Genomic DNA, 12760 nt, shown 5'->3' on the forward strand with positions numbered 1-12760 from the left:
GGTGATGGTGTTCTCATGCACCTGCTGCCTTGTCCTTCTAGATGGTGGAGGTCGTAGGTTTGGGAGGTGCTGTCTGTCCTTTACCTCTCTGTATCCTTCTTAAATTTAAAGGGTTCAGCAGGTGCTATAGTCATCCCACTGAGTGTCATTTATTCTGTTAAACCTACAGCTTTAAATGACAAGATGATTGTATGTGTGGGTGCATGTGCATGAGTATGTGAGTGTGAGCGCACATGTCTGTGTACCCACATGCGAAGGTTTGTGCAAGGGAGGGAAGGGAGCAATTATTTTTGCACAAGGAAAGATCTTAAAAGAGTTCAATACGATGAAAGAAAGAAAGAAAGAAAGGACTTGCATTTATATAGCACCTTCCATGATCTCAGGCCATCCCAAAGCACTCCACAAACAATTAAATACTTTTTGAACTGTAGTCACTGTTGTAATGTGGGAAATGGGGCAGCCAATTTGCACATAGCAAGATCCCACAAACAGCAATGAAACACTAAAGTGATACAATGGCGTTTTGATTTGTAAGTCGAGGAAGAAAGCATTCACAACTACTTTCATTGATATGGCTCCTTTAATGTAGCAAAATGCTACACAAAGGGGCCAGAACAGACACCAAGCAGAAATGGGGAGAAAGTTAGTGGAGGTGACTGAGGATATGGTTGAAATGTTGGCTTCTGATGAAGTTTTGAGCACTGGGGAGAGATGGTTTAAGGCGAGAAGTTTAAGAAAGGAATTCCAGAGTGCAGAGCCATGAAGGCTGAAGGCTTTGTCACCAATACTGGCAGAGGAGGTTGAAGGCACATAGTAGTTCTGACTCCAAAGAGCAGAGGACACAGGGCCACAGGACTACAGGGATTGGGGGATACGAGAGGATGGTGGGATTTGCAATTGAGGGTTTTGAAATCAATATGCTAGTGGGTCAGGAGTTAGTGGTGGTTGACGGCCTATTTCCACCTCGGAAATGTTGTTTATATCCATCCCTACCTCACCCCTACCCCACCCCCACCACTACTGAAACATTCATCCATTCCATTGCCAACTGGAGGCCAGACTTTTCCAATATCCCCCCTAGCTGAGCGCCAGCCAACTCAAACTCCATCCCATCCAGGACTATGCCGCCTGCGTCATACTAGCTGCCACTCACAATCACCCCAGGCCTTGCTAGGCTTTGAAGGGTAAGTGGTAGAAGGTGGGCTGCACAAAGGAAGATAAGGGGGGCAGGTTGAGATAAGACCTGGAGATGAGGAGGGTAATTTTAACCTAACTCACCCGGTGGGAAACTGACAGGATCGGATTGGCCGCCTGATTTTGAAGTCAATGGAATGTGAAATCAAACGGGGTACCCATTCCATCAGTTTCCCCTCGGGCAGGTTACGTTAACATTACTCCCTATAACAATTCAAAGAAAGAAGCACAGGGCAGTCCATCTTTTGACTAAACAGCGCAGTCCAAAAATTATTTGTGTGTGTTTTTAAAGCTTTTATTTCTTTACTCTGAAGGACAGTTCAGAGGGTTTTAAGCAGCATAAAGGAAGTGTGCAGAGCAAGCCACTTACAGTGGTTAGACATAAGGGAATACTCCAGGGAACATTCATAAAAGTTATATTTATGAGCCTAGCCCCAGTAACTGCATGAGACGAGGCTGGGAGCACAGTAAGATTCTATTTTAAATCACCACCAGGCTCAGAGAGAGAGAGACAGACAGAGAGAGAGAGAGAGAGAGGACTGAGATGGTGGGAGAGTATTTGCACTCATGAAAATCTTAGAGGTGGAGCAGACACAATTTTGTTGTGGAGGTATTACTCATTTGAAAGAGCATGTAACTATTAAAAGGTACCACCCAAAGTTACAAGCTACGCATTCAGCCCCAAGTGTGTGAAAGAAAACAATAATTTAAAGCAGTGTAACGCTGTAACCTCCAGCAGCACAAATCACCAGCGAACTGAGAGGCTTTTGGAAGTAGCAAGCAAACCTGGCCTCTCAAAGTGCTACTATCTCCAAGATCAAACATTTGGGGATAGAGATGAGCCACACAATATTTTCATTGTGGTGATGTCACACTAGTAACGCATTTCAGTTCATGTTTTTATTTGTTCTTGAGATGTGGACAACACCAACAGGGACACGTTTATTGCCCCTCCTTAGTTTTCTCTGAGTCAGCTACACAGAGTGGGACTGGATTCACGTGTTGGACACTTGGGTTTCCTCAGTAAAGGACATTAGTGAAGCAGTTGGATTTTCACCTCAAACCTGCAGCCTTCAAGGTGCTAGCCCACAAATTACCACATTTATTGAATTCAATTATGCAATTTGCCACAGTGGGATTTGAATTTATAACCTCCAGGTTACTAATCCAGGACCAGAGCCACTATACTATAGTACCCAAGAGATTTAAGCTACTGCATGGTGTATTTATAGATCGTCAATTGAGAAAAGGTTGGTCAAAATAGCTAATATGAAGACACTGCCTCTTTGAACAAGAGATAAATCTGGTGAAATAACTGCTGAGCCAACAGAAATCCCTGAAAGATATCAAATTGAGAATTGTACATACTTTTTCTTTTTCTTAATCCTGATTTCTTTGGATTTTTTATTGCCGATCAGCTCTTTGCCATCCTTATACCATTTGAAGGTGGGCTGTGGATATCCTGAAATGGCTTCACATCTCAATACGAGCTTCTTCCCCTCGTTCACCACCACATCACTCCTCAGTGGTTTTATCTTTGGTGCTGAAGCTGCGAGGTAAAAGAAGAAGACCAGCAGTTAATCAGCTGTTTCCAGAGAGGGAGAAAATAATGTGACTACCATAGGAACATAGGAACAGGAGTAGGCATTCAGCCCCTTGAGCCTGTTCATTACATCATTACATTAAATTGGCTGGAGTAACACAAGGCCATGGTAAGGTCTGCCTAATGGATTCTTGTCCTACAGGTGGATTTTCAACTTCTTATCCAGGTGTAAACCATGCATTGCAGTTTGGCAACCCGTTATAGAAACTGCTTGATTTTCATTTCTATTGATTTTGAAACTCAAAATTGACCCCTTGGGGTGGCAATTGATAAGAACATAAGAAGATAAGAAATAGGAGCAGAAGTAGGCAATGCAGCCCTTGGAGCTGTTCTGACATTCAATAAGATCATGGCTGATCTTCGACCTCAACTCCACTTTCCCGACCGATCCCCATATCCCTCGATTCCCCTAGAGTCCAAAAATCTATTGATCTCAGCCTTGAATAGACCCAACGACTCATTATCCACAGCCCTCTGGGGTAGAGAATTCCAAAGATTCACGACCCTCTGCGTGAAGAAATTCCTCCTCACCTCAGTCCTAAATGTCCAACCCGTTATCTTGAGACCGTGACCCCTAGTTCTAGACTATCCAGCCGGGGGAAACAGCCTCACAGCATCTACCTTGACAAGCCCTCTTAGAATTTTATACATTTCAATGAGATCACCTCTCATTCTTCTAAACTCCAGAGAATATAGGCCTATTCTACTCAATCTCTCCTCATAGGACAACCCTCTCATTCCTCAGGTAGTCCTCAGGAGTACAGGTAACTCCAAACAAGCAGTTGCGAATCGGCCGCCTGTTTCACAGCACCACCATCCCCCCCCGCCCCCCAATTTTCTTTCCCATTGACTTCAGTGGAGAAGTAAACCGGGCGGGGTGTAAAATGGGCGACCGGTTCGCCATCACCTGTTTTGGCGCTAGTGCCCAAGACGAGCGTCACTCCCACTAAAGTCCAAATTTAGGAAAGATGCCATGAATGAAAACTAAATCAAAGAGATGAAACCAGCAGAACGAAGAGGGTTGATTTTTTTTTAAGGTGGCAGAGTTAAGATAGTTTCCATGAACTTTGATAATATTTTAGGAATTGGAATGTGTTTCTTTATTCACATTTAACAGTCACTGTCCATTGTACAGACCCCCATTAATAGCTGGAGTCTCTTGGGAGAAACCTCTGATTTAACAGAATTGAGTAATAAAGAGCGGTTTATGAAAATGTAATAATTAATTGAGATAGTCGCTATCATAATTACTATAACTATGTTAAGGTGTTTCCACTTGTGGGGGAGACCAAAATTAGGGGCCATAAATATAAGATTGTCACTAGTAAATCCAACAGAACATTCAGGATAAAATTCTTTACCCAGCGAGCGGTTAGAATGTGGAACTCGCTACCACAGGGAATAGCTGTGGTGAACAGCCTGGATGCATTTAAGGGGAAGCTAAATAAACATATGAGGGAGAAAGGAATAGAAGGATATGCTGATAGGGTGAGATGAAGAGGGGTGGGAGGAGGCTTGTGTGGAGCATAAACACCGGCATGGAGCAGTGGGGCCGAATGGCCTGTTTCTGTGTTCTATGTAATACTGCAGATCTTTTCAAATTTGAAAATGTATTTTGGACGGGGAGAATTTATTTGGAGCGTTGTATAAGGACTGATATAAAAGCAACTAATGATTTGGAGAAGCATGACGGGGATCACAATGATTTGCTGCAAGTTTTTATGAAGTCAATATTTAGAACCTTTCAAAAGCCAAAGCACAACGTTCATTAATTGCTTTAATTATGAAGACACCTGGAAGCCAATTATACACATCGTCCTCATTACAGACGTCACCGGCCCAGCTGCCATGAGCTCCCGCAACATCTGCGCAATAATATCCCACACGCTCCTCATTAACGAGCAGTCCAAACGTGGGGTGCTCAAATGTTGTTGTGCTCATTTAAATTCAATTATTTTTAAATGTTCAAATAAAACCTTTTCTTTTTTTTAAAAAAAACCAGATACCTTGGAAAGTGTTCAAAATGCCTGAAGCCCAACAGCATGATTTTTGTAATCAGGATGAATTAAGACTGAGGACCCTGAAATTACACTGTGGGATATCAAAGCATAAACTCTTAACGTGTTCATCTGAAGTTCCTCTTTCTGCTATTTTCTCGGAGGCATTAAAAAATTTAGGGCGCTAAATTGGGCCGTGTAGCGGCCGTTGTTTTGGCACTCCACGGCCTCTCCAACGTCATGGCTGCGCACGCATGTTTCCAGCGTGACATTCGCCGGACGCCATCTTGGTATAGGAGTTAGCCCATGCGCAAATATGAATGCCGGAAGCAAATAAAGTAAGGAAAAAAATGGATATAATCAGTGTGCAACGCTGATTTAAAGTGATAGACACCATTGTGGGACTTAACGCTCAACTCAACGCACAGTCTTAACCCCGACCGTCTGACCGTGTCTTAAGGTGCCTGGAGGACCCCCACCAGTGCTAGTTAAAGGGATCGTGCAGGATTTAGAGGTTAGTAGCTGGATTATTGCTTCTGGCTGCCGAGACATCTGTAACTGTTTTTGGAGGTCTCCTATACTTGAATATTAGGACGAGGGGACATAACCTAACATTTAGAGCCAAGACGTGCAGGAGTGAAGTTAGGAAACGCTTCTACACACAAAGGGTGGGAGATGTTTGAAATGCTCTTCTGCAAACGGCAGTTGATGCTAGCTCAATTGTGAATTCTAAATCTGAGATTGAAAGATTTCTGTCAATCAAGGGTATTAAGGGATTATGGGGCTAAGACGGGTACATGGAGTTAGGTCACAGGTCCACCATGATCTCATTGAATGGTGGAATAGGCTTGTGGGGCTAAATGCCACGGCCACTTCTGCCTCCTGTTACGTGCCACCTTCTCCTGCAAGAAAGTGGGACGTGTGTCTGGGTAATGTGTCTGCCATGGTTGAATAGCTGCCAGCGTGTGTGGCCTGTGAGTTGTGGGTGGGCGGCTTGCAACAGTGGTAATGTGTAAAGGTGAGAGGAAGCATCTGATTGGAAGAATTGAGCACTGATGGAAAGAGTTGTTGGTATGTGGGTGATGGGGGTGTAGTGCGTGGACCATTGGGTACGGCTAGTGGTGCAGTTGGTAGGAGACGCCACTTGACAGTCGATCTCACTCACCTTGACCACTCATGTCAAAGCATTGAACTTCTTCCTGCACTGCATCCATGTTCATGATGCTGTGTGCCTGGCATTGACTTTGTCCCCTGCTGCCGCCCACTGTCTTTTGGGTATATTTCTGGAGGATCTCTTGCACCCCCCCGCCCCTCCCCTGTGGATATAGGATGTCCCTACTTCTGTCCATCTCTTGCACCAGGGCCTCCAGTGCATCAGCAGAGAACCTTGGTGCATGCACTCTCGCAGGCCTGGTACCAACTCAGATCAGCAGATTGGTGAGGTTTGGCATGCAGATTGGAGAATGTGGGATTTAGTAGTGCACAACCTTTAATCAATGTTTTAACATAACTCATCAGTTTGTAAACATGGGGATGGGAGCTGCATCTGTGTTTTGCGTGTGCGATGTCTGATTTCCATTCAGACTCCGCAGACAGCAGACTGTTATTTTCAGCAAATAGTAGGTACCAGCTACCTTTAAGAGATTTTTAAGAGACAGCCTGCCTTTAAGAGATTGGGGCTCCCCCTTCTGATGGAAAGTGCAAATTGCATTGAATCTTTGTGTCAACGGTGATTTGGAACGTTGATTTAAGGTAAGTCCTCAGGCCTCACTAAAGTCTCGTCCTGCCTGTGCAGGGGCCATTGGGCGCGGGGTAATAGCGGATCGCGCTACCCCCGCCCAATAATAGGTCCTATCCAATTTTCCTCCAATGTGTTTGTTTCAATTTTAAAATTCTCATCCTTGTTTTCAAATCCCTCCAGGGCCTCACCCCTCCCTATCTCTGTATCCTCCTCCAATCCTACAACCCTCCGAGATATCCGCGCTCCTCCAATTTTGGCCTCTTGAGCACCCCAATTTTCATCGCTCCACCGTTGGCAGCTATGCCTTCGGCTGCATAGGCCTCAAGCTCTGGAATTCCTTCCCTAAACCTCTCCGCCTCTCTACCTCTCTCCCCTCCATTAAGGCGCTCCTTAATACCTACCACCTGCCCTAATATCTCCCGATGTCAAATTTTGCTTGATTACGCTCCTTTGAAGTCCCTTGAGACGTTTTACTATGTTAAAGGCATTATATAAATGCAAGTTGTTGTTGTTGTATACTAGTATCCCACGGTGCAATCGTAAAGCCAAGAATTTTGTTTGTCTCCTCTTCCCTATCACTGCAAATAGGAATGTCCTTTGCTTGTTATTCTCCTAGTTTCCTTATCTAAAGATTTTAAGTTTTTTTCAGTGAGCAGCTCTCTTTTTGCCCCTTCCCCAGGTCTCGTTGCACATGTGCTTTCTTTTGCCCAGTAGAAAAGTGGGAAAACAACCCACAGTTTGAATCCCACCATCAGAATTGTGTGAGGGTGTGTGGCCTAGGGTGATTCTGCCTTTATTTCGCTTCCGTTCCTGTGAGGAAGTGTCTGGCCTTCTCCAAATGCTGTCCGGTGACAGAGACTTGAGCACATAATCCAGGCTGACACTTCAGTGCAATAGTGAGGGAGTGCTGCATTATCTGAGGTGCTCGAAGAACATAAGAAATAGGAGCAGGTGTAGGCCATCCGGCCCCTCTAGCCTGCTCCGCCATTCAACAAGATCATGGCTGATATTCTACCTCAACGCAACTTTCCTGAACCATCCCCATATCCTTTGATGCCTTTCAGATGGAATGTTAACGTGAGGCCCCGTCTGCCTATTTTACCCTGAGCCAGATCATAAAGGAAGGTTTCACATTGAAAATTCCCTGTGTTATTGTGACTTGAACAATATGTCCATTCACTGCACTGGAACCATTGGAACTTACACAGAAATCTCACTGTGTTTAACCAATCATTCTAAAAATGAGGCAACGGCATCTTTAAAGTGCTTTATTTAATGAATCTCAATCTTCATCAAACCCAGAATTGATCAAACCCTCTCTTCATTCACATGCCAGCAGACAATGCAGCAACATAAATTGTATGGAAATGTATTATTATTTCAATTGCTCCAAATGGTGTTTGCCATGGTTCAGTAGTAGCTCTCTTGCCTCTAAGTCAGAAGGTTGTGGGTTCAAGTCCCACGACAGGCACTTCCGTTTTGTTACAGTTCCACACCAGGAGCGCGGCAGCTGAAAATCTCCCGTTTGATTCCTTTCTTTGAAAAAATCATCCGAAACCGTGGGGGTGAAATTCAACTTTGGGGGCGGGGGGGGGGGTTGGGGAATTGATGGCGCCATTCTCCATTCCAAATGAACGTCAAAGTTATGTAAATGCGACTCTTCGGAAAAGTCTCCTTCATTGAGCTGAGATAGTCAAGGATGTCCCTGGGTGAGCTCACTTGTGAGCCTGAGTTAATTCGCTTCCAAGGCAGTCAGTCGTGGGCCTGAAGCTCCAGAAGCAGTAGGATGTGTGAAGTTAAGGTGAGAGAGGAAAACATGCTGAACCCAGGGCTTATATCTGTATGCAGACGGCAATTCACAGAATGTTCTAGAGAAATTAGCAAAAATTATTCGGAAAGCTATGTCTGGGCGAAGGGTCATTTGTGAAATTGCAATAGCTGGTAGGGTGGCAAATGGCACATTAACATTCACTTTCTACGTGTCAGAATTTTAAATGAGTGTCAAATGATAATTAAAATAATTGCACCACACATAATTAAGCAAATTTCCACTCAATATGGAGTTTAGCATCCTTAGTGTGAGCAAGAGATGTAGAATCAACATAAACAAGGGGAGTGTCCCATTCACAGACGGTCGAAAGTGCAATGGAAGGACCCCGATTTTTGGCATCACAAGGCTGGTCCACAGTGACTTCGGCTGTACCTTTCAGAAGAAGTAATCACTGCAATAAATCAGCCCTCAGTCAACCACACATGAAAAGGAACAGAATGGGAGAATTATGGAGTTAAAGTACTTCACGTGAAGGTCTTGGTTCAGTTGGTCGCACTCTTGGCTCTAAGTTAGAAGGTCATGAGTTCAAGCCCGACGTCAGGACTTGAGCACATAATCTAGGCTGACAATCCCAGGCAGCACTGAGGGGGCGCTGCACTGTCGGAGGCGCCATCTTTCGGATGTGGCATTCAATTGAAGCCTCATCTACCTGCTCAGGTGGATGTTAAAGATCTCACGGCACTATTTGAAGAGGAGCATGGGAGTTCTCCCAGTGTCCAGGCCAACGTTCATCCTTCAACCAACTCCATCAAAAACAGATTAACTGGTCATTTATCTCATTGCTTTTGTGGATCTTGCTGTGTGTAAATTGGCTGCCGCATCTCCCTACGTTACCAGTGGATGTAGTATATTTGGATTTTCAAAAGGCATTCGATTAAGTTAATGGACAGAAAACAGACAGTAGGAATGAATGGGTCATTTTCAGAATTGGCAGGTTGTAACTAGCGGGGTGCCACAAGGATCAGTGCTCGGGCCTCAGCTATTTACAATATATATCAATGACTTAGATGAGGGGACCGAGCGTAATGTATCCAAGTTTGCTGACAATACAAAGCTAGGTGGGAAAGTAAGCGGTGAGGAGGAGGCAAAGAGGCTGCAAAGGAATAGACAGGTTAAGTGAGTGGGCGAGAAGTTGGTAGATGGAGTATAATGTGGGAAAATGTGAAATTATCCACCTTGGTCGGAAGAATAGAAAAACAGAATATTTTTTAAAAGGTAAGAGACTAAGAAATATTGGTACTGAGGGATTTGGGTGTCCTTGTACATGAATCACAGAAAGTTAACATGCAGGTACAGCAAGCAATTAGGAAAACAAATGGCATATTAGCCTTTATTGCAAGGGGGTTGGAGTATAAGAGTAAGGAGGTCTTGCTGCAATTATATAGGGCCCTGGTGAGACTACACCTGGAGTACTGTGTACAGTTTTGATCTCCTAACCTAAGGAAGGATATACTTGTCTTAGAGGGGGTGCAATGAAGGTTCACTAGATTAATTCCTGGTTGTCCTATGAGGAAAGATTGAGTAGAATGGGCCTATATTCTCTGGAGTTTAGAAGAATGAGAGGTGATCGCATTGACAGGGTAGATGCTGAAAGGATGTTTCCCCTGGCTGGAGGGCAGAGTCTCAGGATAAGGGGTCGGCCATTTAGGAACAAGATGAGGAGAAATTTCTTCACTCAGAGGGTTGTGAATCTTTGGAATTCTGTACCCCAGAGGGCTGTGGATGCTCAGTCATTGAGTATATTCAAGGCTGAGATCGATAGATGTTTGGAGACTAAGGGAATCAAGGGATATGGGGACAGGGCAAGAAAGTGGAGTTGAGGTAGAAGATCAGCCATGATCTTATTGAATGGCGGAGCAGGCTCGAGGGGGTGTATGGCCTACTCCTGCTCCTATTTCTTATGTTCTTACAACAGTGACTACACTTCAAAACTAATTCATTGGCTGTGAAGTGTCCTGAGGATATGAAAAGTGCTATATAAATACAAGTTGTTTCATTGTAAAAGATAATGGGATGCATAGATCACCCTACAGAACTGCACTGAAGGCAGTGGAAAAGAGAGAAAACATGGCAAAAATCCTAGAGCACATGTCCTACTTATTGGTTTATCTCACATCTCAAGTCATTGCATTCAGTCTAACTTCCACGCTACCCAGTACCTGCAGGAAAGCTACTTATATCGAAGCAACTGCATGACCACTGAGTCACTTCATTGAAAGTATTCAACATTATTTACCTCTCAGGATAGGAAATTGGGAAGTCACAGTGAGCAAGGTAATTAGGGAGTCACACTGGTAAAGTAAGGGTGATGTGGGGCAGATTGCACGCGTGTAAAGGAACCCGCCTGTTTTCTGATATTCATTGTGTCCAGAAGATCCCGTGTCCTTGGGCACAGACCCAGGACAACCTTCTTTACTGGGTACAAAAAGTTGAAAAACAAAAATGAACCATTCAACACAGATATGGTCAGTCACGTACTGTTTGCTCAGCAGGATCCCCCAGGTAAAGGGGCTCGCAAGACACTTTATAGATTCGTTATAACAGAAGGAATACCACAGCATGGTTCTCGAAAGTTGTCATGCTGATGCGTTGTCAATTGTGCCTATTGTCAAATACTTCTTGAAACAGCTTGTTCTTCAGCAGATGGGTCGAAAGCAGGGTATTGCAGGAGCCAAGAATGCTTGAAAGTTCCCCACTTCGCCTTCAGGAAGCAGACCAAAGTACTGCAAATGCTCCACAACGTTCTCTCAGGGCCAGAAGAAACTGTAGCCATTCAGAATGAAAAGGCAGGCACGTGGCCGGATAACCTTCTGAAACCCAGATAAGCCTTTCAGCAGAACATGGATGGATGAGTTGTGCTGCCAAGGTAAATACTTTGGGAGCCTTTTGCAATTGTGCATAACCAGTAACATTTTCCGCCCATTCATTCCATTTGAGGATGTCTGATGACCTGGTCTGCAACACATGGATCTCTGTCCTGTATATGAGCGATTGCTTTCAAAGTCAGAGTGCACTCGAGGTACAAACGTTCACTGAGCTGAACAGGGAGAATACAGAAATAAAAAAAATGACAGCTCGAGATTAATGCACAGTGAGTCACTGCCGCTTACGGTTACACTGTGCCTTATCCCATTGAGTAAGTCACTGATAAGAAGGCAAACAGGAACTGAATTGTACAGTGGTGTGTGGATACAGGTGTCGGAAGCTGGCAAGTGGCTGAAAGGAAACTCATACAAGTGCAGACAGTCTATCCAGTCAGTACTTTAAGAGACATCATCATCCCTTTGGTTTACCTGTTGTCAGTACAACAACCTGCTCTGCAAAATAGTTGCTGTCCAAAGCTGCTCTTAACTTTGATTTATTGATGTGTCACACAAACAGAAAGGCCTGCCTGAGACAGCATAACACAGCCCTGAACATGTCTCTTGTCCAAATCTCTCTACTGTGACTCAACTTCCAACTATGAATAGTAATACTGTACCATGATAAAGGAAAAGGCAGTGGCCCCGATATTAAGGGCGGGCCGGGGAGGGTGTGGAGGAGCGCGTAATCGGCCGAGGAAACCGGGATGCAATCCGATCTTAATGGCAGGGCCTCATTACAATATTGGGGATTGTCCCCGGCACTCAGAAGGGAGCATCGGCTCCAGGTTCGCGATCTACTGGCCCACGATCAGGCTCCTGGCAGGTTTTGCCTGAGACCTCTGGTTGACATTGCAGATCGGGCCCTGCAGGTGTCTTGTTCGTCAGCTCAAAAGAAAAGGTTAATAGGGGGGACACGCTGGGAAGGATACGGGATTTGTGGGGGTAACTGATGCCCGTTATTTTAACTGACCGCTCCTGCCCGGTTACCGCCAGGTGGGGGCAGGTAAAATCATGGCCAGTATCTTTCCCTCTCCCTCAAGTCTGTATGTGGGAGCCAAACAAAAAGCAGGTTATAAACAAGGCCATATTAAAGATGGTAGGGATGAGAACCAAGCCAAACTCTGAACTCAATGACTCAGCTCAGTTTAATTCACTGGCTGCACAAATTTGGAAACAATGCATTTGGATTAAAAAGGAAACACACTCATGTATAGAGAGACAGATCATGCACTGCCCTTCTCAGTATCCCTTTGTAGTTTACCTGCTATCAGGACAGATGGAGAGGAAATCATCAATGGCTGAGTCCATAACAAGAGATTTTTCTTTAAATAAAACAATTAACCACATGGGGCACTAAATGGCAAAGAAGGTTAACACACTGGTCTCTCCCCTTGGAGAACTGGCTTCAAATCTAGTAGGAGCTGATTGGATGAAAGTCTCCTCTCTCTGTTGGGCTGTGACAGTCCAATGTGAAATGAGTTTGGGCAGTTTGAGTTCCTCATGAGTCTGGGCCCATTGCCCAAAACTGCT

At 44.6% G+C, this 12760-nt stretch overlaps 1 protein-coding gene across 1 annotated transcript in view; it reads right to left on the reverse strand.

The window, feature by feature from the left end:
* Positions 1 to 12760, reverse strand: part of nrg1 (neuregulin 1) — a 180515-nt gene that overhangs the window by 146603 nt on the left and 21152 nt on the right. The window contains exon 2 of the mRNA XM_067994408.1: positions 2563 to 2743. Coding sequence (XP_067850509.1) covers positions 2563 to 2743 — 181 coding nt within the window. The remainder of the gene's footprint in view (positions 1 to 2562; positions 2744 to 12760) is intronic.

This window comes from Heptranchias perlo, chromosome 1 (assembly GCF_035084215.1).
Source record: "Heptranchias perlo isolate sHepPer1 chromosome 1, sHepPer1.hap1, whole genome shotgun sequence".
Taxonomy (NCBI): Eukaryota; Metazoa; Chordata; class Chondrichthyes; order Hexanchiformes; family Hexanchidae; genus Heptranchias; species Heptranchias perlo.